The sequence below is a fragment of the Herpailurus yagouaroundi genome, unplaced genomic scaffold (genome assembly GCF_014898765.1).
Source record: "Herpailurus yagouaroundi ecotype Mexico unplaced genomic scaffold, PumYag 202, whole genome shotgun sequence".
Taxonomy (NCBI): domain Eukaryota; kingdom Metazoa; phylum Chordata; class Mammalia; order Carnivora; family Felidae; genus Herpailurus; species Herpailurus yagouaroundi.
This window is the reverse complement of record NW_024412433.1, coordinates 4,694,492-4,720,319: the sequence shown is the minus strand read 5'-3', so window position 1 is coordinate 4,720,319 and position 25,828 is coordinate 4,694,492. Positions and strand designations below refer to the sequence as shown.

The 25,828-nt window shown below is 52.2% G+C and overlaps 1 protein-coding gene across 12 annotated transcripts in view; it reads left to right on the top strand.

The window, feature by feature from the left end:
* The window catches only part of AGAP1 (ArfGAP with GTPase domain, ankyrin repeat and PH domain 1), a 548,021-nt gene that overhangs the window by 457,789 nt on the left and 64,404 nt on the right, over positions 1 to 25,828 (top strand). For 11 of the 12 annotated variants that reach the window (XR_005783188.1, XM_040450592.1, XM_040450586.1 and 8 more), the window contains 3 exons: positions 8,032 to 8,184; positions 12,291 to 12,383; positions 21,785 to 22,007. Coding sequence is in view for 11 of the 12 variants with exons in the window: in XM_040450592.1 (XP_040306526.1) it covers positions 8,032 to 8,184; positions 12,291 to 12,383; positions 21,785 to 22,007 (469 nt within the window). In the remaining variant the exon portion in view is untranslated. Of the gene's footprint in view, positions 1 to 8,031; positions 8,185 to 12,290; positions 12,384 to 21,784; positions 22,008 to 25,828 lie in introns of those variants that run through there. The other variant, XM_040450597.1, reaches the window with a different exon arrangement.

Genomic DNA, 25,828 nt, shown 5'->3' with positions numbered 1-25,828 from the left:
CCCAGAATCTACAAGAAGGCTGAGTGGCTCCCTGCTGGGGGTGCCTCTTTCCTGAGACAGCGTGGGGTTCCACCCTCCTTGTCCACAGTGAGCTGGACCCCTCTCCTCCGGGCGGCCCACCTGGCAGAGGCCGGGCCCAGCATCGGAGGCACCACCAGCTTAGCCCTCGGGAGCCTTGCTGGAGCCCACACGGGCAAGACCCGAGCGTCTGTCTTCTGCCAACTCTAGGCCCGGGGTTCAGCTTAAAACGGAAACGGTCGCTGCCGAATAGCCTCGGGGATGAGTCCTGACGTCCACACCTGCCCCGTGACGGAGGGGGCCTCTGTGCGTGCTCCCATACGCCTTAAAAACAGCACACACACAGCCCGTCTCAGTGACCAGTCACGACGCTTACTGTGGCCCCACCTGCCGTCCCCGTTCGTGGCTTCGTTATTTCTAGAAGCGGGTGCCTTTCGAGGCGGACAGGCCTTCCCATCTAAAAAGCACGCTGTCTCAGACGCATCACGGTTTTGAGTGTGGGTACAGTTGGGTCTGAACTGGGTCGTGAAAGTTCCTCGTGCTCTCCAGGGTTCTTCCGGCTGTTCGTCGGCCTTTCCTCAAGAGCGCGTGTCCGCCAGGCCCGGCTCCCGGGATGTCCTGCATCCGTTTATTTGCTCTTTGCTCCGTTGAGGCTTATCGGTGCTTCGTTATCATCAGCAGGCCCCGCCAGGGTCTCAGCTGCCAGGAGTCGAGGCGTGAAACCCGCCCCGGCCGCTTGCACACTCTGGCCCATCACCTCAAAGCTCGGGACGGGGTCCGCTCCTCGCCCCCTGTGTAATGAGTGCAGGTTCCAGGCCATCCTTTATATTGTTGCTTTTGGGGAGTTTCCCGCTGTTCTCCGTATCTCTCCTTCCCTACCTCACAGATGGAAAGAAATGTATTTATGAACAGGTATATGCAAATATGATCTCTGTTTTAGGGTACAGAAATGCCACCAGCCTGGGTTCAGGCCCTGCATCAGGCAATGTGCTAACAGCTCAGAGCCTGGAGCCTGCTTCGGATTCTGGGTCTCCCTCCCTCTCTGTCCCTCTCCAGCTCGTGCTCTCTCTCTCTCTCTCTCAAAAATGAATCAATGTTAAATATATATATATATATTTTTTTTTTAATGCAATTGCTCTCTAATCCTTGTTCTTTTTTTTTGCTGATGGCATTTCTGTAAACTGGTCTTGTATCTTGTCCATGTTCTATGTTCTTATGTCTCAGAATTTGTCAGTTAGTTGAGGTTTCCTACATAAACAGTCTTGTAATCCATGAATTTGTGTCTTTCCAGTCTTCAGATCTTCTATTTCTCTATCTTGTCTTACCGCATTGCCCCGCAGGGTCAAACAGAGGCTGTTACGATGAGCTGCTTTGCCTCGATCACCCTTTAAATTTTTTTTTTTTAATGTTCATTTATTTTTGAGAGAGAGAGAGACAGATTGCAAGCAGGGGAGGCACAGAGAGAGAGAGAGGGAGACACAGAATCCGAAGCAGGCTCCAGGCTCCGAGCTGTCAGCACAGAGCCCGACGCGGGGCTCGAACACATGAACCATGAGATCATGACCTGAGCTGAAGTCAGATGCTCAGCTGACTGAGCCCCCCAGGCGCCCCCACCTTGGGCACCCTTTAACTGATGTGAAATGAACTCTTCTAACATTTCATCGTGAAGAATAATGACGCGGTGGGGTGCGGATAGGTGCTCTGTCCAACAGAAGGACAAACTGTTCCTAGTTTGATAAAAGATTTCGGTCACAGTTATTTTCTTATTTAAGTGTTTCCCCCCTTCTGATTCGGAAGGTGCACATTCTGCTGCTTTTCTCATCAAGGTCGACCCTCATGTTCCATCATGTGAGCCTCACTTGCCCAAATCCTACGTCCGTTCTTGGCCTCCCTGCGGAAGCATGTGCCACCCTTGGACACATCGGCTCCACTCGCACATCTCTGATTCTTTCGTTTTCCGTAAAGGAGACGTTATTGTCAGAAGTAGTTTTTGACACAGTTTTTGCTTACACATATCGACAGATCTGTCTATTCATCTATACACCAGTCCTTCCCTAGCTCTCCCCTTCTTTCTAGAATCTTGTGAAGCTTATCTCAGTAGTTCCTTTAGCGAGGATCTGTTGGCAATAGGCTTTTTCCATAGTTCTTTTTTTTAATGTTTTATTGTTTTATTTATTTACTTATTTATTTATTTAGAGAGAGCGCACACGCACACAGGAAGGGACAGAGGAGGGGGAGGGAGAGAATCTGAAGCAGGCTTCACACAGTCAGTGCGGAGCCCCATGCACAGCTTGGTCCCACAACCGTGAGATCATGCCCTGCACCAATACCAAGAGTGGGATGCTCAACAGACTGAGCCACCCAGGCGTCCCTGTTTTTTGGGGTTTGTTTTTGTTTTTGTTTTTGTTTTTTCTTCCTGTATAAAATATATTGCATTCTTTTTCTCCACGGAAGGTTCTCCTGGGTCCCAAGTCTACACTTGACATTATTTTCTCCCGGGACTCTGAGGACATTATTCCTCTGTCTTGCAGCTTCGATTGTCACTCTTGAGACGCCCGTCATCATATGGCTGCCAGTTTGGTTTTTTTTTTAAGAGCAATCCACCCTTTCCTGCTTTGTGTTCTTAAGGGCCTCTTTTTGTCTTTGGTTTTCCACAGTTTCCTAAGCTTTTGGTGTGGTTTTCATTGCTGTGATCCTTCTGGGTGGATGTCATTTCCGTGTCTAGAGCTCCGATCGTTTCACAACCCCGCGCGGCTCCCACCGTTTGCCCGGCAGTGAGATGTCTGTGTCGCACCTTCCCCACACCCGTCATTTCTGACCCACAGGGTCCTTGCTCATTTGTCTACCGTTTCAGCCAGTCCCTCCAGGTCTCTCCTCTCTGCACTTACCGCCACCCCCCCCCCACCAGCTCCTTCTTCACCCCATCCCTGGTGGGCTTGTTTCGTTAACCGTTATAATTTGAATTTCCAAAAGGTCTACCTTTTTTTAACGATCTGCCTGATCGGTTTTCATGGTCTCCTTTTTTTTGAAAATTTAGGATCCCGTGTTTTCATTTCTTTAAACATTTTGTGCATAATTACTTTGAATTCTGTACCTGAAATCCTCCGGATCTAAATCCGCTCCCCCGTCTCCCGTGTGTTCGGTGTTTTGGGTTCTGAGTTCACACGTGGGGAGATCTTTGTGGAATGCTTTCCCTCTGAGGAGGTGCCAGGAGCCAAGGAGGTTCTGCAGACCTGAGCCCGTATCCCCTTCCTTTCCGGATCGCTGTTGGGGGTGGGGCGTGGGGTCGGGAGGGAGGCGTGGGGGTAGCATTCACCTGCAGGCATTTAAAACCCAGTGCTCGCAGTTCTGGTTTATTAATCCATGGGTGTGATTTGGGGAGGGGGAGACAGGGTAGGCTACGGGCTTAGAGATGATGCCTTCCTACACGTCCATGGACGCCACAACACGTGTGTTTCCTAGGAAAGCCCCGCACACCTGTCTGCCGCATGACAGGAAGGTTTGGTGGGAAGGGGCGGGGTCACACCCAGGGATGTGGAAGCCACCCCCAGGCCGATGCAGGAGCACTCACCTGCTGGTGTCAGGAGTGCGGCACGCGTGTGTTGCATAAGCTCAGAGGGACCGTTCAGGCCGAGCCACGACTCGTGAAGTGGTCAGGTGAGGGCCGAAAGGAGGAGATGGGGAGAGTGGTACGGAGCCGGCCTCCGTAAGCAGTGTTGAGCTGATTAGGGAGCAGTGGGAAGAGGGAGAGGATGGAATCTGGGTGAGTCTGAAGGTTTATGACTAGAAATGGCGTTGTAACCATCAACAGAAGTCGTGAAAACCAAAAAGGAGCCTTCGGAGATGACAGCAGATCTGTTTCCATGCATGTTAATTTGATGCGAGGCCAAAGTATCTAAAGAGTATCTCTAGGCATTTTTTTAAATCCCTAAGTGATTGGATTTGGGGGTCAGAGATACAGATCTGAGAATTGTCCGCATAAGTTAGAAGTGACTGTCTAAGCGTTAGAAGGAAAGGAGCCCTGAGAAGTGGTGAGGCACGGCCATGAAATAAACCCCCAGGGTATGTATTCACACCTGGCCGCCTGAAGAAGGGCCAGGGAAGGCAAGAAGAAGCTGTGATTTAAAAGCTAGCGGAGCGCCTGGGTGGCTCCGTTGATTGAGCCTCTAACTTTGGCTCAGGTCATGATCTCACGGTTTGCGAGTTCGAGCCCCACATTGGGCTCACTGCTCTCAGTGCAGAACCCACTTCAGATCCTCTGTCCTCCTGCTCTCTCTGCATCTCCCTTGCTTTCCTCTCTCTCAAAAATAAATAAACATTAAAAATAGCTTTAAAAAAAATAAAGAAAACTTTAGCTGAGTATGAAAAAGCTATGGCAAGACGGTACTGAACCCACCCATCCGTCCTTCCCGCAGGGCAGACATTGCTAGTTGATTGTAGCACTCGTTCTCCAAGATCCTGGAGCCAGCCTTGGAATCCTCAACACGGATTCTTGGCAGCTGCCCAGAACTGTTTCAAAAAAGTTGAGAACTGTCCTGCATCCCTCCCATAGCATCTCAGGGTAGAAAGGCCCTATGGGTCGCCTCTGAGATGCCAAATTTCCACCAGTCTCCCTTAGAAGAGGACACACAACACAACAAGGGATTGAACTCCTCAAGGGTGCAGAGACCCAAAGTTGGCTGTTGCATCTGTGGATAGCCCCAAGGGGGAGAGACTCTTCTGCAAGTACAGACAGGAATATTTCGCGACCTAGAAGGTACTAGAAAAGGAAACTTGTATCCGGTATAAGTAGACAGAGAAGACAGGTGGTGGAGTTGACCGTTAAGGTGATTGAGAAGCCACAGAGGACATGCTGTGGGGACAGTACATTTGGAAACTTGCAAGAAATGAACTCCGACGTTCCTGTGAATGCTTAAATGTATTTGTGCCCGAGAGGAGCGCTCACCTGCACAGGTGAGCCTTGTTTACGTAATTAAATAGGGCAAAGCCAAACTTCAGCACTTGAATTTGAAAGTTCTGCCTTCACACGGGGTATGACCAGCATATTAGTGGAAACGCTCAGTGCCAACTACTTCACTGGAATGAAACACGAAGTGTCGATGTCCCTGTGTCACAGACCACATCCCTCCCCCCCCCCCCACCATTGTTCTCACTGCTTTGTATTCAATCATCAGCTTTGTATCAGTGTGTGTGCGCCCGCCCTCCCGGCTCCGGACCGTGTGTCCTGCTTGCCACAACCCTTGCCCCCTGCGTGGTAGCCGGCAGCCATGTGACTGAGCCCCAAGGCAAGCTCAGTTCCCTCCCTTCATTCCAGAAGATGTAGCCCGCGATTCAGGCTAGAAAGCTTTACGGCAGACCAGTTGTGCAGAAATTTAACTGGGAAGCTAATGGTTGTCATTTTTTTTTTTTTTTTTTCACTGAAAGAGCCAATAAATCCTGATCGGGGGGCACTTCTGTCACGCACTTGAATTTCACATATTCAGAAAAGCGTGAGCCTGTTGAGTAGATCTAATGAGCGGCTGTCACAGTCCACCCGTGAATTAGCACGTGTTCCTGACGGCCCGGCGGTGACTTAGCTCGTTCTTTCTTATCTTGCCTACCAGTTCCCTGGGAAAGTTTTGCATAAAATGCATGAATTTGGGGCTCTGTATTACAAAATTCGGTGTGGAAGACGTCGTAATTTATAGCGTTAGGGACATAAAACCGTGTGGATCAAAACGCTGGCCATTTAAAAATCCACGGATATAGGGTCTCAGCCAATAACCGCAAGGTGTGCTCGCGGCTCAGTCATGGACAAACCTGTTGGAAAGTCACAGCTGGTTTTGAAAATGAAAATCCCAACAAGGCCGTGAGTGACCGGGGGCGGGGGTCCTGCGGACGCCCCGAGGCTTCCTGCCCCACCTGTCTTTCCCACAGCAGGTGTGGTTTTCCACTTCTGCCTAAACAGGGGGGTCGGCTGTTCTCTGACTCAGAGCACAATACATTGGAGTAAAATTTCTGACGGCCCCCCTCACTTTCTGAACTCTTATCACTAGCTCTCCAGAGCTCGGGAGCCAGAGAGAGTCAGGGAGCGTGGGATGATGCTCAAGGACCCTGCAAGCAAGCAGAGGACCCCCTGAGGCTCCACTGTTGTGTTCCCATGGGCCGCCCCTTCCCCTTCCTGGGACATCCCCACCCATTCCTTCCCCCAAGCTTTCCTGGGTCTTCTCCAAGCGAAGCCCAGCTTGGGGGGAGGGGGGGGATGGGCTTCAGCCAGGGCCCGTCCTGACCTGCACTCAGCACCCGCACCCCACCACACACCCTCATCACACGAGCCTTTAACAACTTCAGGATTGTCGCGGACCTTTGAGAAGCTAGGGGAAGCCGTGAGCCTTCTTGCCAGACGAACCTCATTCACGTGCCCTAAGGCCGGGTGCGTTCATCGGAGAAGGCTTTCGGCAAGTTTTGCCAATGGACGTACCTTTGGGTGCTGTTCAGAGCGAGGTCCAGCTGCCCAGCGGGCTGAATCCGAAAACTGCAGCAATGGTGACTTTACTCAGAGCACGATACCGTGAGTCATCAGAACGTGTCGAGATTTTGCGTAGAAGCGGCACGGCCCTGTTTCCGAAGCAGGTTGTGGTCATTTAGGGGAGTGGTTCCCCAGAGCCGGCCGTGCATTGAGAATCCCCGGAGAGGGGTTGGTGGCATCGACGGGGTCAGGCGGAAGGGGTCTCTCCGCCTCAGTGGCTGAGGCTGCTCCTCTCCTGAGACAGAGGGCAGCAGGGAAGGGTAGCTGGAGAAGGCTGCCATCGCTCTCCAGAGCGGAATGGCACCCTTATCTCGAGGCTCAGGGGCTCCCGGGGAGGCAGGGCTCTCTGGGAGGGAAGCCCAGAGGAGGCCGGGCTGACCCGGGCAGCAGGGAGCCGGGCAAAGGTCAGGGGCTGTGAGGGCTCCTCAGGAGCTGGGCTAGGGGAGCTGAGAGCGTGCGAGATGGGGGGGTCTGGTGCCGTAGACGTGACCACGTGCAGAGCGGTCATCGAAACCGCGGTCTGCCGCACAGACCATAGGTGGTTCTCATCACGAATACCACCTTCTCACCGGACGGTTGTCATGCAGCTTCACGAGCTTGGTGACTGGAAACCACAAACCAAATGAGGTGTTGTGCCTGTAACTCGTGCTCAAGATTTCTTCGTGGCTGCTGGTAACTGGTCACGCGGTCCCTTTTTTTCTCTGTGGCAGTAACGAGGAGAGGGGGTGAGAGAACAGAGCGTCTCCCACGGCCCAGGCCCTGTCAGCCTCAGTGGCACACGTCACTTAGCCGGTGGGTGACACTATGGAGTAGGTGACCTCTCCCCCCATCTTCGGGGTACGCAGGTGAGCCTTGGAAGAGTCGAGACTCCGTCCCAAGGACCCCCCTGCGGCAGGTGGTGCAGCAGGGTTTCACGGCAGGTCCCCCTCTTCTCCGTGTGGACGGTCGCCCCACGGCAGCCGTGAGGTCGCCTCCCATCACCCGGAGTCCCGCCCGCTCTCCAGGTGGGAGGCGATAGGACGAAATTCCGCCCTAGCAACTCTTGTGCCGTCAAAGAGCAGAAACCCGCAGGCATCCCCGTTTGCCGCTGCGGTATCCGCGGCTCTCCACGCAGACGCTGAGAGAAATCAAGAGCGTACCCCGACATTAGCGGGTATTAACTTAATTTTTGCCCCACAGATACCTCGACGGTGCAGCGAGCTGCAGTGTTATTTTTCCCGCAGTCGCTTCCTCTGTGCCCAGCACAGAGACGCTGACATCACTCACCGGTTTTCATTTTTCCTCATCCCCTGAGCATCGATGGAACCCCAGCTACTAACCCACGCTGGCTTTAGGAACCAAACCTTGAGTGTTTGGAGGTCGGCGGATTCAGATCTCCGCCGCGTGTGCTGCTGGCCCCATGCGGGCGCGATTGAACCCAAAGGCGCTTTTATGGCCGAGGCCCGGCAGAGGGGCCGCGGTCGCATGAAAGCTAAAGTCTTCATCCCCACCACTCTGTGTTTCAGAACAAGAAGAAAACTTTGAGTTTATCATCGTGTCCCTCACTGGCCAGACGTGGCACTTTGAAGCCACCACTTATGAAGAGCGAGATGCGTGGGTCCAGGCCATCGAGAGCCAGATCCTAGCCAGCTTACAGTCCTGTGAGAGCAGCAAGAATAAGAATAAGGTAAGACCCTTAGCCGCCCCCCGAAACCAAGAGCCGCTGATCGTTAAAGGGAAGCGAAGGCCCCGGAGGGATACCCCAGGGAGGGGAAGCGTCATGTGATGTGTGTGATGGGCAAGACCCAGTTATCCTCCCTGAGCCACAAGCTGAATGAGTGAAAAGATAAAAAAAACACTTTGTGTCGATACGTGTCGCGTGTTAGCGTCCTCGCTCAGCCACGTCCGTGCGGCAGCACATTCTAAACCTTCTCTCTCTCTCAGCGAACCCCAAATGTAAAGCGTTGACCTCCTCGTGGCGCACGCTGGGATCTTTTAGTCAGGCTCACGCAGCCACATTGATTTGGTTTTACGCAGAACATGCTCGGGAAAAGAGGGGCAGACTTAAAACGTTAACCTGTTCCCTCACAAGCGCGCCAAACTCAAACCCATGTCAAGCTGGAAGACCCAAGTCGTTACAGATGGGCGTCCGGGAGGAGGAGAGGCACGTATGTGAGCGTCCGGGGAGCTTGGCGAGGACGCCGGGTCCGTCGCCTAGACTCTGCTGATGACGCCCGATACGTGTTTTATTCGGTAACCCAGACGGGATTCTTGGCAGTCATTGAGCCAGAAAACAAACAAAATTTAAGCTGCATTTTCTAGATCCCTCCTGCGATACTCCTCCGAGAGGACTCATCTTTCCCATGAGGGCTTCCCTCCGATTCCTGATTTTGGTGGCCTGGATGCTTTCAAACCCTTCTCTGGGTCATTTTAGAGTCTTGAAGAGCATTTTGATTGTTCAGACTACGATCAACCGGAAACCGAGAGGCAGAGGCAGAGCATCGCCACCCACCTGCGGTTTCACTCGTAACCATTTAAGGAAATTTCTGCCGATGATTTATGCTCAGCTTTGTCATTGAGAAGGGAGTCTGTCTTTTTCAGAAAGGTGGCATGTCCTACTTGATCACCCTCTTTCACCAGGGTAAACCAGGCCACCGCCATTATTATTATAATGCGATTTGCTTCACTTCTGTAAAGATGTTTCTTACCCGGGGTGGGGAGAATCACCGCCTTTCCTTTTCCGAGTCCCTTGGCTTTACTGAGTCACATCCACAGATGGGGACTCCCGAGGCGAATGCGGGGAAGCTTCCGGATCTCCTCGAGGGTGGGGGTTGGTGACACACGTCCCACACAAAGCATGGGAGTCTAGTTCCAAAACCGGAGCGCAGAGAGCACGTGGCTGCACAGACAGACGCGTCCCCAGGCTTTGTACACGATCACAGTATTTCAGGTTAGGCTCTGAATCCAGCCCACGGCGTCCAGATTCAGGAAGAAGTGAATCTCCCGTTGCCTTTTTTTCCATTTCTCACACTTGCCAGGCCCTTACCAGCTCTTTGGGAGAAGAGACGGCGTCACTTCTGGGCCTGACGCAGACACCAGCCGAAAAGGCCGTCCCTTTCTTCTAGCCGTGTGCACCGGGCAGCGGTCCCCCGGGGGGGACGAGGTCGCACCTGTTCACCTTGGATGTTTGAGTGTCAGAGTGCCCAGCATGGAAATCCCGTCCAATGTCCCTCCCAATAGCTGGAGGGAAAATGCAGACCTAGTTGAGAATGAACTCTTGAGAAATTGTAGCTGCCTGTGGGTAACTCAGAGTTGGTGGCGGGCATAGGCATACACACACACACACGCGCACACACACACACACACACACACTGCGGAAGTCGGACAGGTAGACGGACGCAGGTAGGCATATGTACACGTAGTCCAGATGCCAACGCAAATTGTTAAATACGCTTTGAATACTTGGGTGTCTAACCAAAGGGATTAAAATCCTAGTGCATTGTGTTAATTACATAGTAGAAGTGAATAAATTATAATCTCTGTTGCTAGGTAGTGAGCACTCAGTCGTTTCCCATCAAACAGTTGACAAGAGTTGGTTCAGCTTATGCATTCTGACATGAAAATCAAGCTTATTTTAAGTGTCCTCTGAAATTTGTTTGGGTTTATCCCAAATTAAACTTACACACCATAAGCCTTTAAAAACAGTACGTAACACCATGGGGGAGGGGAAGGGAGAAAAAAGGAGGGGAAGGAAAAAAAAAAAGAGTGAGGGAGCCAAACCATAAGAGACTCTTAAAAACTGAAAATAAACTGAGGGTTGATGGGAGGTGGGGGGGGCGGGTAGGTGACGGGCATTGAGGGGGGCACCTATTGGGATGAGCTCTGGGTATTGTATGGAAACCAATTTGACAATAAATTTCATATTTAAAAAAATAAAAAATAAAAACAGTACGTATCCTGGGGCACCTGGCTGACTCAGTCCATAAAGCATGCAACTCTTTTTTTAATTTTTTTGAAATGTTTATTTATTTTTGAGAGAGACAGAGACAGAGTATGAGTGGGAGAGGGGCAGAGAGTGAGAGAGAGAGAGAGAGAGAGAGAGGGATACACAGAATCGGAAGCAGGATCCAGGCTCCAAGCTGTTAGCACAGAGCCTGACGTAGGGCTCGAACCCATGAAACGTGAGATCATGACCTGAGCCGAAGTCAGACGCTTATCTAACTGAGCCACCCAGGCGCCCCAAGCATGCAACTCTTAATCTCAGAGTCGTGAGTTCAAGACCCACATTGAGTGTAGAGTTTACTTAACAAAACAAACAAACAAAAGTTAGCTTAAAAAGACAGTACGTATTGTTTCACCGAGCACCTCTGCTTCCAAAAATTTGTCATTAGTAAGTAATGACAAAAGCAGGCAAAGTTTTAGCAATAAGCAAGTTCTTTACAGCACTGTTTACCCTGGAGAAAAATGGGAAGCCGCTGAAATGTCCATCAAAGAAAACTTCATAAAGAAGTTCTTGTAAGTGGAACAACAACTTCAGATGATGACATTGGAGGACAGCATGGTGCCATTGAGAAATGACAGTCATTAGGCTAAAAGGCAGATCTAGGGGTACGTGGGTGGCTCAGCGGGTCGAGCGTCCGACTTCGGCTCAGGTCACGATCTCGCGGTTCGTGAGTTTGAGCCCCGCGTCGGGCTCTGTGTTGACAGCTCGGAGCCTGGAGCCTGCTTCGGATTCAGCGTCTCCCTCTGTCTCTCTCTGCCCCTCCCCTGCCCACACTCTGTCTCTCTGTCTCTCAAAAATAAACATTAAAAAAAAATAAAGGGCAGGTTCTAAAGCAATATATGCCGGCGTTTTCAATAAGTACGTGTGTGTGTACAGATAGTGCTAGAAGAATAGGTATCAGAATGTTAATAAAACCGAAGTATGGGGGCGCCTGGGTGGCGCCATCAGTTAAGCGTCCGACTTCAGCTCAGGTCACGATCTCGCGGTCCGCGAGTTCGAGCCCCGCGTCGGGCTCTGGGCCGATGGCTCGGAGCCTGGAGCCTGCTTCCGATTCTGTGTCTCCCTCTCTCTCTGCCCCTCCCCCGTTCATGCTCTGTCTCTCTCTGTCCCAAAAATAAATAAACGTTGAAAAAAAAATTAAAAAAAAAAAAAACCGAAGTATGGATGATCACATCAACACTTACAAATTTTATATCGCTCCTTTCTCCCTTCTGTATTTTGTTCAACGTGTTGAGGGAAGACAGTTACGTATCTGTTTGAAAACAAACGCCGCTCCCTGCCCCCACCCGCATCGGTGACCTAGTTGCTGTGGCAGCCGAGATAGTCTCCCTATGGAAGGGGAGTCTCCAAGGGACAAAGTGTGGTTTGGACGTGGCTTCCCGGCGAGGAGCCACGGGCTGTGTCTCCCCGCGCTGACTGAGCCCCGATCCGCGGCTTGTAAAGCGGCTTCTCATTCTCTCACCTTTATGGAAGCAGGCACCCGGCAGGGCGTGTTAACCAGCGGCGGCTGGTCCGTGCCCACTCTCAAATGACCCAGAACTTCCCTCCGCCCCCCTTTCTGGTGAAGTCCTCTGATCTGCCAGGTCTTGACCCGGTGCAGGAAGCCTTCTCCATCAGTTACGCTTTTTGCCCAGAGACCTCGGGAGAGGAAGGGACGGCTCGAAGTGGTCCTCGTCCCGTATCTGCTGACAGACGGTTTGGTTTTTCCCCGACGTCTCCAGCGGACGTGGAAACGTGTCCCGGGTTCTTACCTCTTGCATTTGTGTGTCTTCCTCCATGCGCAGTCCCGACTGACGAGCCAGAGTGAGGCCATGGCCTTGCAGTCGATACGAAACATCCGAGGGAACTCCCACTGTGTGGACTGCGAGACCCAGAGTAAGTGTGGGCCGGGGCGGGGGGCTCGGGGGCCGGCAGAGGGCGGCGGGATGGTCCAGCAAAGCCCTCGTCACAGCAACCCCACTTCTGTCATTTCCCGTGTGAGGGTTATTGTGTCACGTAGGGGCTTTTAAGGAATTGACACATTCTCGCTTGGATTTTATTTTACCACCATATCCTTCGCCCGGAAGCCCCACTGATGGCACCCCAGGTCTCGCTTAGGCCTTGGGCCTCGGCATTCCGAGGAACGGCAGTCACCCCACGCCACGGGTTGGCCGCGCGCCCGGATTTCTGTGCCAAACCCAGGAATTAACCTTTTGCTTAATCAGTGATCATGTGCTTGTTTGCTTTTCCATAAAAATACAGTGCCGTTGTTAATTCCCGCCCAGAGATTTCTGGAGTTTGGGGTTTTTTGTTTTGTAATTTCAAAATCATTTTGGCATCAAAACAGTTCTCTCTTTTTTTTTTTTTTTTTTTTTTTGCCATGTTAAATTCAGTATACGCTAAAGCATCTGATTGAACTCCCAGACTTCATAATTACTTCTTGGTGCCTTGGAGTAGCCCAGTTTTACTTGGTGCTTCCTGCTGTCCAGTACGGAATATGCTTTTCCCTCTGAGAAAGTCATTTTGTTATTTGTATCCTTGAGGTTAAAGACCGACTTCTAATTCTCTGTACCCCCAGCCCTTAGCACAGCACTGGGCACATTCGGTAGAACTTTCTCCGGCCATGTTTTGTGTCATGAAGGTGTGTTTTGATGAGAGGGAAAGACAGGTGAGACAAGGTGAGAGGCCTTGGCACCGGCCGTGGTGTCACCTGGGAATCGCAGGCGTGTGATGCGGTCCTGGCCATCCCCGAGCCCGAGCCCGGTGGGCAAGGCGGGACCCAGAGACCACAGAACCCGCCACCGCGGAGAAGGGCTGTTTCCGGACGCCCAGCGCCTCCAGCCGCCTCTGTGCAGAAGCCGGGGTTTGCAGGGAGCAGGGGGCGCCGGTGGGACGTGAGCAGGTGGCTGCAGGAGTCATCGTGTCCGGGGAGCAGCGGGACAGGCAGCGGAGTGGCGCTCGCACGTTGATGACCAGCGTGTCTGCTGCTGGGTTGGAAGCTGGTTGGAGCTGAGGGGGGTGAGGGTGCTGAGTGGAGAACGTAGGAGCCTTTCTTCTTCATCTGTAGACACTGGGAACTCCTTCCCGGTGTGAGAGCAGAGGTGAGATGTGTTCTGAGCCGTGCGGCTTGGAATCGAGCCACGGAGGGAGGCAGAGGCCGCCGTGGGGGTGGTCCCGTGAACAGAACAAGCAGACTGTTCTGTGAACAGAACAAGAACAGGCTGTCACACAGGAAAGGGGACGTGCTTGGGGCGCCTGGGGGGCTCAGTCTGTTGAGCATCCGGCTTCGGCTCGGGTCATGATCTCACTGATCATGGGTTCGAGCCCCGCATCGGGCTCTGTGCTGACAGCCCGGAGCCCGCTTTGGATCCTGTGTCTCCTTCTCTCTCTGTTACACCCTCACTTTCTCTCTCTCTCTCAAAAATAAATAGATTTTAAAAATTAGAGAAAAAAAAGGGGGACACATCTGCTCTGAGCAGCCACTGTGTTGCAAGGCAGGGACGGGAAAGGTCCTGAGGCCAGCGTCCACAGCCCCCACGTGAGAGAGAGAGGGTCTCTTCTTCAGGTGTCTTGACGCACTTCCTTGAAGCATCTTTTGTTTGAATTTTTGAATTTTGCTTTCAAAACGTGTCGGGAGATGAAGTTCCAAGACAGTAGTTATTTGACCTGTGTGTTGTTATCAAAAAGTCTTTAGAGTTAGAATTCTAAAAGCACAAAATCTGAAAGCTCTTAGAACCTCCGCTAGGAAAGGCACCTACGATTGCTTCCGCCATAGAGCTAGAGTCCTTGGAAAGGGCCGATTCCGTGGCTCACAGGCTCCGTGGTATGTGGTGCATTGGAGGCCAAGAGTCCTTTCTGAGAGCAGGTAGGTCGCTCAAGTGCCAAGGTGGGGGGGGTGAGACACAGAGCAGCGGGAGAAGGGAGGCTGGGGGGGGGGTGGGGGGCGCCCCCCGAGTTGGGGGGGGGCGCCACCCAAGCAGATATTCAGGGACAGAGGGAACAAGGAGAGGCCGAATGTGACAGTTGCAGAGGAAAAAGAGGTCACGGGATCCCATTCCGTAAACATCTGGTCTCCACCAGGCCCGCACTTGTCTTCTGTGATGCTCATGACTGTAAATGCTGGTGTGGCCGTGGGCCCCACGTACAGGGGAGGAAATGGGGCGTCTGAAAGTCCGAAAATAGCCGATTTTGGTGCAAGTGCTGGGAAGTGCACCACCCACACCCTCATGATGAACTGTGAAACTCCCACAGGGCAGTTTGGCATCGTACATAAAAAGCCGTAAGCAAGTGGCCGCCGCACACTCCAGCTGTGCCCTCCAGGCGCCAAGCCCGTGGGGATGAGCAAAGGGCCTCAAAGACCTGGCTTCGAAGGTGTTCAACACAGTGCTCTTTATAGAGCAAAAAGTCGGAATATCCCACGTCTGCAAAACCGGAAGAACCGTTCGTGGGGATGTCTTCTCGGTGAAATAATGTGCAACCTGAACAAGTCGTGTAAAAAATACACGAATGGAGATGGAGAAACTTGGGAATGCACTGGAAACGAAAAAGTATTTAGGCAGTGAGTCAGGGAGAGCCCAGTGAATCATTTTCGGTATTTAGGTGGAAAAGATCTGTAAGGATGTATTCCAGAACATCGACCCCACTTGTCTCTGAGCGGTAGGGTCCTTGGTGATGGGGTTGTCTCGATTATTTTGTAAGTGAGCGTGGATGCAGAGGAAATTGCACACTGGGTAGTCTGTGTTTTGGTGTGTGCGAGTACGAGGTCAAACGTTAAATGTGAGAAAAGGCTCTTGTTTCTGGGTGTTGGAGAAGAAAAGCTGTTAAGGTTGCAGCTCTCTGCTGGCCCGAGAGACCCTGCTTGCTCCTCATGGGCTCCCGTCCAGGGAGCTGGCCCTGCCTGAGCTTTCCTGGGGACCGCACAGGACACCCCCCAGCGCCCTGAGCATCCGAGCTGAGAGGTCATCTCTCACTCTTCCAGGGGGTCTGGCGGGAGGGGGCGGGCCCGCCAGACCACAAATGTGGCTTCCTTGGACATCACGGGGATCTGGGCTCTTGTGTTCTACTGACGCCATAATCCCCTCTTCAAGGGGGGCCTGGGGACTGGGCCCCGGGGGCCTCTCATTGGCATGTAGCCGAGGCTGGTTTTTATTGTTCTTATTCTTCCTGACTAAAGGGCTTTCTTTTCCATTTTGTTTTCTTTTTTTTCTTTTCTTTTCTTTTTTTTTTCTTTTGTTGAGAAAAGAGAAATTGAGCCAAGACAGACAGTGACTGTTTCTGGTCCCAGGTAGCTTTGTGTGTTCTCCGCTTTAGTCTCGCCATGCTGTGCCTGTCAGCTCCTTTGACTTCCAGAAGGTTCTTATCAAACCACGACGCAAAGGAAGAGATCCGTGTCCGCCCCGGCAAGCTGCCTTCAGGACTGTGTACCGTCGGCGACAGCATGGCTGTGCCTCTCTGGGAGCCCTGGAAGTGGCCGAGCCCCTCCACACAGCCCAGTGGCACCCCCGTGGCACTGCGGGCTGGCACGGAGCTTCGCTGGGGGTTGGCTGGTCACAGAGGGCCGACACGGGGCTCCGTGCCAGCCTGCAGGAACAGAGCGGGCCCTGCCTGGCATGTCCATCAGCTAGCAGTGCTCAGGGGGTTGCCTCCTGGTTCCCTCCGTTGTCTGAAGGCAGAGACGCCCTAAGGGGCCCACCCCGCTGGGGTCCCTTCTCCCAGAGCTTTGGCAAAGGGCCTGGCTCTCGAGATAATGGTGGGTCAGTGCTGATGGCCACAGGAGACATGGGCCACCCGGACGGAAGACTGTCAGTGCCAACAGTGCTTGATCTGTGGCCAGAGAGGGTACCGGTTTAGATGTGACGCCCACCTCGGAGAGGGACAGGATCAAATCCAGGGAAAGCAGCTGCCCTGTCACCTGCGATGGGGCAGGGCAGAGGCGAGAGCAGGGCACACGCTCCTGTCCTCCACCGCGTGGTTGGAGACAGGTGGCAACAGCCTCCATCACCAGCCATGATGGTGGCTACACAATGAACTGTCACAACATGAAGAATTTTTCTTTTTCCACATCCGGTCACTTACTTTGAGAGAGCACATTTGCATGGGAGAGGGAGCAGAAAGAGAGAGGGAGAGGGAGGGAATCCCAAGCAGGTTCCACGGTGTCAGTGCAGAGCCCAGCGCGGGGCTCTGTCTCACACATCGTGAGATCATGACCTGAGCCAAGATGGACAGCCGACATTTGACTGACTGAGCCACCCAGGCTCCCCAAGCACTGTTTTCAGTAGAAAGTACTTTGGATATCATTAAGTACGCAAAAGCAAGAGAAAGCTTTTTTCTTGCACGTGAATATGCACAGGTCAAAAAAATGAGTTGACCATAACGGAAGGGGGTGGTAGTTCTAAAGTTTTCTTTCTTTGTTCTTTATACGTTCCTTTAAATGAGCTTATTGTTTTTATAATTATAAAAGGGTCTTAAGATTGAGAGGGACTTGAGGATGTGGGTTCCCCCCATTGGCAACTTATTGTCCCCTCTGAGGGTGGGGCCCAGTGGTCCAGTGGTGTCCAGTGGTCATGTGGGAGGAACGTTATGGAAGGACCACTGTGTCCCGTGGTCTTGTGGAAGGAACGTTGTGGTAGGACCACTGTGTCCAGTCATCATGTGAGAGGAACGTTGTGGGAGGACCACTGTGTCCAGTGGTCATGTGAGAGGAACATTGTGGGAGGACCACTGTGTCCCGTGGTCATGTGGGAGGAACGTTGTGGGAGGTCCACTGTGTCCCGTGGTCTTGTGGGAGGAACGTTGTGGGAGGACCACTGTGTCCAGTGGTCATGTGAGAGGAACATTGTGGGAGGACCACTGTGTCCAGTGGTCATGTGGGAGGAACGTTGTGGGAGGTCCACTGTGTCCCATGATCTTGTGGGAGGAACGTTGTGGGAGGACCACTGTGTCCCATGGTCAATGTGGGAGGAACGTTGTGGGAGGACCACTGTGTCCAGTGGTCATGTGGGAGGAACGTTGGGCTCCAGATGCCACATCCCCTTCTGTGGGTGATCTCCCCTGGCTTGTGAACACAGTACCCCCCCATCTCCAGTTCAGTTGTGTCCCCGTAGGGCTTGGGGATTTCTGTGTCACTTGGGATTTGGGGCTGTGGAAACCCCCACCCACTTGTTCTTCCTGAGAATGTGCCAGACTGCATGGAGACACTGTCCGCACAGCTGGTAGACCCCAGAACCCTGTTTCCCAGAGTGGGTGCCCATCGGTGGAGGGAGTCCGTGACGCAGGGAGTTTGGAAACCCACAGCATCCTCCTCTTGAGGAGCCGCGGCCTCGGGATATCTGTGCTTCTGGGAAATCCTGCAGCGAAGCTAACTATCAAACAGGGTCCGGACTCATCGGATGGCAGAAGCCTTTGTTCAGAACCCCTGCTGCCAACCGTCCACCGGGAACATGCTAACGAAAGTCTCACCCCTGAGAGCCCTAGAGAACCCGAGAGCTTGGAGCCCTGGCGTGGATCTCGCCAGCATGCCTGACCTTCATGGACAGGCTGGTAGAGGCAGCTCAGTCTCTCCACTGCCCCAAGGCCCCCTCATCCATGATGCCTTGCTGCCTACCCGGTCAGAGCTGATCCCTCCCTCCTGGCTGGTCTGCGACGCCCTGGATGGAAATCACTGGCGTGAACTCCTCCCACCATGTTCTATTAATGTTGTCAGTGCCTTTCTCTCTCGTGTCCCCCTGGATCTCAGGGGCCCCGTCATTTATCTTTGTGGACCCTAGGCCCACACACAGGAAGGGACACCAGCCCCAGTCCCCCAACTCTAGATGTCCCAGAAAAACCTAAAGTAGGAGCACGTTCAACCTCCGGCTTCTGTCGCTTGCTCTTTCCTGCAGGCATAGACAGGAACTGCAAATTACGTAACCGTCAGCCTGACATCCTTGGGTCTTTGCCCAAACGTCGCCTCAAAGAAGCCTTCCCTGACCACCCCTGGGTTTAAATCACACACGCGAATCCGTCTCCCTCTTCTCCCTAGTGGGGTTCTCTCGGGGCACACCCTTACCAACGCGTTGTGTGTTTGTGTGTGTTGTTCTCGCTTTTTCACTGTCGGTCTGCCCCGGAGAACCCAAGTCCCACATCTCTGTTTGCAGGGGTGTTTGTGTTCCGTTTGCTGCTCTGTCCCCCGAACCTGGCACGGAAACAGCGGTGGATTTGTGAAGGAATAAACGTAATTCTAGCCAACACGGAGCACTGCGTTTCCATGTGTGGTCACCTCACAGCATTTAACGCTCGGACAGCCCCACGGGGACGGGCCTCATTAGCCTCATTTCCATCCACGGCCTGGAGAGCAAGAGACATTTGCAAGGGGCAGACAGGGCAGGAGGGCGTGTGCTGACAGGCCCGTGGGGGTCCCTGCGCTGGAGAGGGAGGGCCCTGAGGCCGGAAGGGGAGACAGGAGATGATTCAGAGCTGCCAGGCCATGTGGCCTCACCTGTAGGCCTAAAGTGGCAGCCCAGGGCCGCGACACCCCAACACGTCCCGGGAGGTGCGGGGGGGGGGTGTGTGTGACTGGTCAGTTCTGCTGACGCCTGCTAAGTTGTCGTTCTCATCTGTTGGAGCAGAGGCAAGGCCATCCTTCCTGTGGCCCCAGTGGCAGGGCACTCAGACAAGGCCACGTCCCTGCAGCCCTTGGACTTAACTGAGGTGACCCCAGGTCACAGCAATGCTTTACTCCCCTCTCGCCCTCGGTATTTCTGATTCCCTAGCTTTCATGGAGATCCACGTGTGGTCGTTGACTTGTGTCCTGTGCGTGCTGTCTCTCTTCTGGGGACACCACAGCAGGGAGGCCTCTGAAGCTCATGGGGGAGGGCAAGGCGACAGTGCATTGAGTTCAAAACCGGGGGTCGGGGGTGGTGGGGTCCTGTGCCCATAGGAGAACTTGGAGAATAGTTGCGGTGGTGGGGCGGGCAGTGGCACCTGGTGAGAGAGACTTCACACGGCTCAAGTGAGCGGCATGCGGTGACCGTGGGGACAGTGTGTGAAAGTATTCACCAGCGGTGCTCGGTGATGGGTGGAGGTGGGCACGGGAACCTCACGGCTTCCTAGGACGTGTGCCCCGCCTCACGCCAGCCCTGGGGACAGGTCCCTTGCTGTCATTGGGCTGTTCTCTCCACCTGAAACTATACACCGGGGCAAGCTATGCAGAGAGGTCACGAACGGGAAGAGGTTGGCACCCCTGACCCTACCCCTTCCGCAGGGAAGGTGCCGTGAAACGGGGCACGTGTGGGGAGCACCGGGGACAGGAGGAAGGGGACGGACATTGAGAGACTGAGGTGCTTGGTGATTGGCTGGCTGTGGGAGCGATGGAGAATCAGGGTCGAGTCCCAGGATCCCGGCTTAAATAACCGGTGAACCGGTGCCATTTGCTGGGATGGGGTTGCCCCTGGCAGGAGACGACGTTCAGTGAAACGTGGACCGGGAGGTCCCTGCAGGATTTCCAAGTGGAAATGTATGACGGTAGTCCTATGTGCAGCATGGAGAGAGGAGCGTATCTGTGTTCACTGAGGCAGATGGTATCTGTGGACAGTTGTTAACCATCGGGTAACAACAAGATCTGTGGGTTGCATTGAGTTGGCTTAGGAAAGAGTATAGAATCAAGAGACAAGCCTACAGGACCCCCTGAGGTAAGGGGCGGGTTCAGGAGGAAAAGTAGGGAAGGAAATCAAGATGGGGAGCCAGACAAGTGCTAGAAAGATCCAGGGAGGGTACCGACCAAAAAGGCATCTGGAGGCAGTGTTGTAAGGAGGGCTAACCAGAGATCAAGTGAAATGATGGTTAAACACAGCCCTTCAGATTTCGCGTGACCTGGTGACTTTGGCTGCCCTGCTCCAGCGGCAAGGTGGGGATAGAGGCCAGGTTGGGATCGAGAGGTACAGACACAGAGGTGGTGGGTGTAGAAGTAGGGCTGTGAAGAGGCGCAGCAGGGGTGTCCCGCAAAACATTCGCCACCCCACCCTCCTCTCTGATCATCCTACAAGGCCCAGGCCAAGCCTCCTCCATGCAGCCCTCCTTCCTTCACCTGTTATGGCCGACCTCTTCCTTCCCGCTCTGCCTGTACATTTACTCTTTAACTGTACCCTTCAGTGTTTAGTCTGCATTTCCTTACTCTGTTTATTTTTATGGTTGACTATTGCTGTCATTAGTTGGGACGTACATTTCCTCTTCCCAACCACAATGTCTCTGAGTCACGGACCTCTCTTCTCTTCCATCTCCCCCATGATATCCATCACCGCTTTCCATGGTGTGTATGAGATACGAAACAAATGGCTGGCTGATTTCTGGTGAATGGGTACAAGGCCCCTTGACTCTTCAAGGGGACCTGGAGTAAATACCGATTATTCCTGGATGACTTAAACCTTACTTGATCCTGTCGGTGGTCAAAGCCATTGGCTGTCCAGGTGAGAGCTATCTTTGCAAATCCCCCTCGGCTCTAGGATCTGGCACGCAGCCCACCTGGGGCCTGCCTTCTCAGTCTTCCAGTGCTGCCAGCCAGTTTCACACTGGGCGTGACCCAGCTCAAGGGTTCAAGTCGTATCCCCTAAACTCATTCGTTGCCCTTGGTGCATCGTCACAGCCTAAAGCACTGCCATTCACTCTGCAGGTCAGGGTTGCTCCAGCGAGGTCATCACCTAACCAGTGGACCCTGCCCACCATCTTGCCAGCAGTAGTAGATAAGTTGGAGTTACTCCAGTGGTCCCCCTTATGTAAGATCGCTGAAAACCATGTCTTCATTGTCGTGTGCCTGCCTGCCTTTTGTCTTTGAAATCTGCAAATGTGTCCATTTTATGACTATTGAGAACTCAGATATGCCTGTGGTTGCTGAGGTAGTTGTTTACAAGGGATACCGTAGCGCTCTCGAGTGCTCTCTTTCCTTCCATCAGCAGCCGTCCACAGTAGATGCAAGTCATGTGTGGTTCTTTTCCACGTGCATCTGCGCTCTCGAGAATGCTACTGTCAGGGAACTGGGAAATGCATTTCTCTGTCCAAATCACTGCCGGCAGCTGTTTTTATCATGTAGGGAAATTCCTAGGCTTTGGCCGAAGCCAGATTGTTAAAAGGCGCCCCCAACATATCAAACCTTCTGAGATGCCTAAGACGCTATGGAGTCCTGGCCAGGGAGCATTTCCAGGCCACGTGATTCCAGGGAGGGACTGCTGGGTGTGAGGTCTAGCAACTGGCCTCTTTGTTCCTGAGATCCTAAGGGCGGTTGGAATGAGTGGTGATGGTCTGACCCCCTGTTCCTCTTCCCACAGATCCTAACTGGGCCAGTTTGAACCTGGGAGCCCTCATGTGCATCGAGTGCTCGGGGATCCACCGGAACCTAGGCACCCACCTTTCTCGAGTCCGGTCTCTGGACCTCGACGACTGGCCCATCGAGCTCATCAAGGTGATGTCATCCATCGGGAATGAGTTGGCCAACAGCGTCTGGGAGGAGAGTAGCCAGGGGCGGACAAAGCCCTCGCTGGACTCCACAAGGTAGGGACGTGGGAAGGTGTATGGCTCGGGGGCATTCCGCCAACAGTTAGACAACTGGAAATGACCTTACTGCTTACCGACAGGCTCAACATGGATGGCCCTGGCAACCTGTAGGAATAGTGAGGAGCCTGCACAGAAATGTCTGTGTTTAAAATTGGTGTTCAGCAGACGTGGATAATTCAGACTCCTTAATTTTTTATGTTTGTTTTTACACCTTGGGGATTCCTCTCTCCCTCTTAGAAATGTATTAAGCTTCCGACCTTATGAATATATCACTTTAATTAATACATTTCTAATAGGTGTAAGCTGTGCTGTTAACACTAATTACGAATTTTTGATTCTTTAATGTTGTTATTCTTATATGTTTGATAAGCATCTGCTCAGTTGGTTTCCCTCGCCCCTCCTACACACACACACACCCACACTAAGTGAGTTTATAGTAACAAAATATATTTTATTTTCCTAAAATATATTTCTAACACATTTAATCAGCCAAGTTCGGCATAACGTATGGTGAGTCCTCATTAATGTTAATTGTTACGCAGTGTAAAAAACGCATTTATTTTGAGCCCATTTATTTTCTCATTTTTCATTTACAGCTATTATAAACCGTTTTTGAGTACACATACATATTTAATGTACCTAAGAGGTGATAAAATGGCATGTCTTCCGAGAAAGCCTGCTTCATCGAGGAGAGTGGGTCATTCCATCTCGGCGGGCGGCTGCCCCCAGGAGGAGGCGTCCAGGGTCACGTTTCCACCTCTGACGGGGGGGGCAAGGGGCTCGCTTTCCGCTCTGGCCTCTCGGGTGTGTGAAAAGAGGGACGGAGAGAAGGGGTCTCCCATCATTAGCACGTTTTAAAGCCCTGTGGCTTGTTTTGCTGGGGATGAGACCGTGTGCAAGTGCCCATGGCGGTCTGTGGTGGTGCCCCACTTGAGGCGTGAGAAGGCGGTTTCTGCCGCTGAGCAACAATAATGCGCGCAGCGTCGGTGGACTTTGTTTTACGGACGCTGAAAAATGAATTTGTGGTGCCACCTTCGGTTCACTTTAGAGAATGAAGCTGGTGTGTTATTAACCTGCTCTTCACGTCAAGCGTCTTGTGGGGAGGGGGGCGAAGGGAGCAAGAAGCACCCAAAGCATATTTGTCTGGTGTTGCCTCAGTTGGCTGGGTGAGCTGCTTATGGGTGAACTCCAACACGCAGTGCCTACGGGGACAGCTTAACTACAAACTGAAGAACCAGTACCCTTTTCTGAATTTTTTATCTTGACCTGTTTAACGCTAACATAGAAATTAGCAGGCCATCAAGTAGAAGCATTCTTAAAAGACAAATTTATGTATTATTAATATCTGTTTTTTCATAGATATGGTTTCCTTAGGGGATAGTTAGGTCTAAAAGCGAAATATGATTGGAAATCAGATTGAGCTTAATGTAGGAGTGCAGAGAACATTGAGATAAGTTGGAAAAAAAATTAATCATGCATTTTATTGTTTGTGTGTAAAAGGAGCAGATATGTTATTTGTAATACCCTGAATTGGAAAAGTTTGTTTTTCTAAATCTATCATAATTAGCTACTGTTTAGAGTGTTCAAAGATACGGGTTGATACTTTTAACTGATAAGTGTTTTATATTAATTTCATCTTCATAAGTGAAGGTTGTGTGCGTACAGGCACTTGATTGTTCTAATTTGTATATTTGAGTTAAGTTCTTGAGTGCATAACTTTCTCTTCTCTCCAGCATTGTACACATCCCATGTTTATATTTTGGACACGTTTTATAGTCTTCCTTTCTCACATACGAAGTGACTGCAGCAAAATCCCACCTTTTCTTGGATCCCATTCGCTGTTGGCTAAGAGCCGCTGAGTTTCAGCCCTCTCTCTAAGGCTGTGGTGATGGTGATGTTGCAACGTGGTGTTTCCAAAGGGAGCTTTGGAATGTCTAAGAGGATGAACAGCTTTGAGAATTGAATGTCTCTTCGTGCCTTTAGTAATTCTCCCAGGGAGTTTTGTTTTTAATTTATATTCAGCTGTTACTCAGCGAGCGCTTTCTTGTAGAAAAGAAGCGATAAATGGTGATTTCGCACCTACAGTGATTTGTGAATGTTCCGGGGGGCCAGCTGAGGGTTCCAGAACTCAGGAGAATTCACAGTATGGAGGGATTCCTATAGCCGGTGTGTCCCAGGGAAGTTTCACTGGAGAAGTGGCACCTGAACTGGACTTTCAAATGTGGGGTGATGTCCAGGCCTGGGGGGGGGGGGGGGGAATGAGCATGGCCTGGGCAAAGTCAGGACCTGTGGGGGAGTACAGAAACTGGGGAGTCACCACCCATGGAGCTGGGCCACCAGGTAAATGAGGAGGAGGGGGGATGTTGGGGCCAAAGCAGAGCAAAGACTGGGGAGAGCCTTTGAGCTGGGTGTATTATAACAGCACCTCCGGAGTGGCCAGAGGGTGAGGGTTTAGGGGTTCACGTGTGATCCGCCTGATCCAAGAGTGCTAAAGGCAGCTAGCAACGTTGTTGGACAGGATGGAGAAAAGGCAGGGAGGCCAGTTGGAAGGTTGTGGTCCTGGCGGGTTATACCTAGAAAGGCGTAGATATACACCGTCAAAAACAAAGAAACAGCTTTGCATTAGTGGTGCACCAATAATTCAAACCCTCACCATCTTCACTGCCTCATGCAGTTTCCTCACATAGAAAGGAAAAACGCAAAGTTGGGGCTAGAATCTCTGCGTGGAATTCGGTCTGTGAAAGGAGAGTGGATATGGAGCCTGGATCCCGCCATCCTGGGACAAGGAAACGTGCCCCCCTCCACCAACACCCACCACCTGTGGTCTCTGCAGAGACCATGATCGTTAGTCCGAACAGCAGGGGGGAGGGGGGAGGTCTTCTAACCTGGCCCTAAGGTAATTTCTGAAAAGAAATACTTTAATAAATTTTTATTCCTATCCAAGGAAAGGCCAAGTGCCATGGATCCAGCTTTGGATCTCTTTGGAAAAGAGAATCTTTGGAATTCTTTGGAAAAGGGCGCAGCTGCGTTCCCAAGCAGCCCCGTCCATTCCGTCTTGTTCAGAAGATTCATTCTGACAGTGGAATATAATTAGAAATGGGCCGTTCTTCCCCAAACACACACGGCGCGCACACACACACACAGTTAGGACCGTGGGGAAGTAGAATACAGCCCATCTTTCTGCAAAGAAACAACCGGTTCCCCGAAACCACCTCGTACTGGCGTCACCCAGGCCTGCGGGTGAGTTAGGAAAACAGGCGCCTTTGACCAGCTGGCTGGCCTTCTGCTCGCTGTCCCTGCACCCCTGATGAGGGCAGCTTCGGACGGCTCGTAATTGGTTCCAGGGATTCTCAGCCGCCCTGAGAACTGCCGTTCAAGCTGGAGCAGCATTGTGATCAATCGAAGCTGACGGCGGTGAAGCGGTATTGACTTCCCCTTCCTAAACCGGGGAATCATTAGTCAAGAAAAGCATCTTTTAATTACTCCCAGGAAGAAAAAAAAAAAATCTTTTTGGATGGATTCTGCAACAACTGCCGTTTTTTCCCAGTGCATTCGATATTAAAATTTTTGTCTCTCAGGGGGGGGGGGGCCGCTCACCCCCCCCCCCCCCCCCGGTAATGGAGGTTTAATTCAGAGAAAGGAGCAGGGTAGAGGATATCGATGCCACGACAATTAACTACATCTGGGGTGGAATCAGAATTCCCCTCTCTAATTGCTATTGATATCATTTAAGCACACACTTAAAATATTGATTTTAAGTGCAGATGCTGAAGTAGGAGAGCGGCGGTGACAGTGGATGGAATTTACTAGATTTTAGG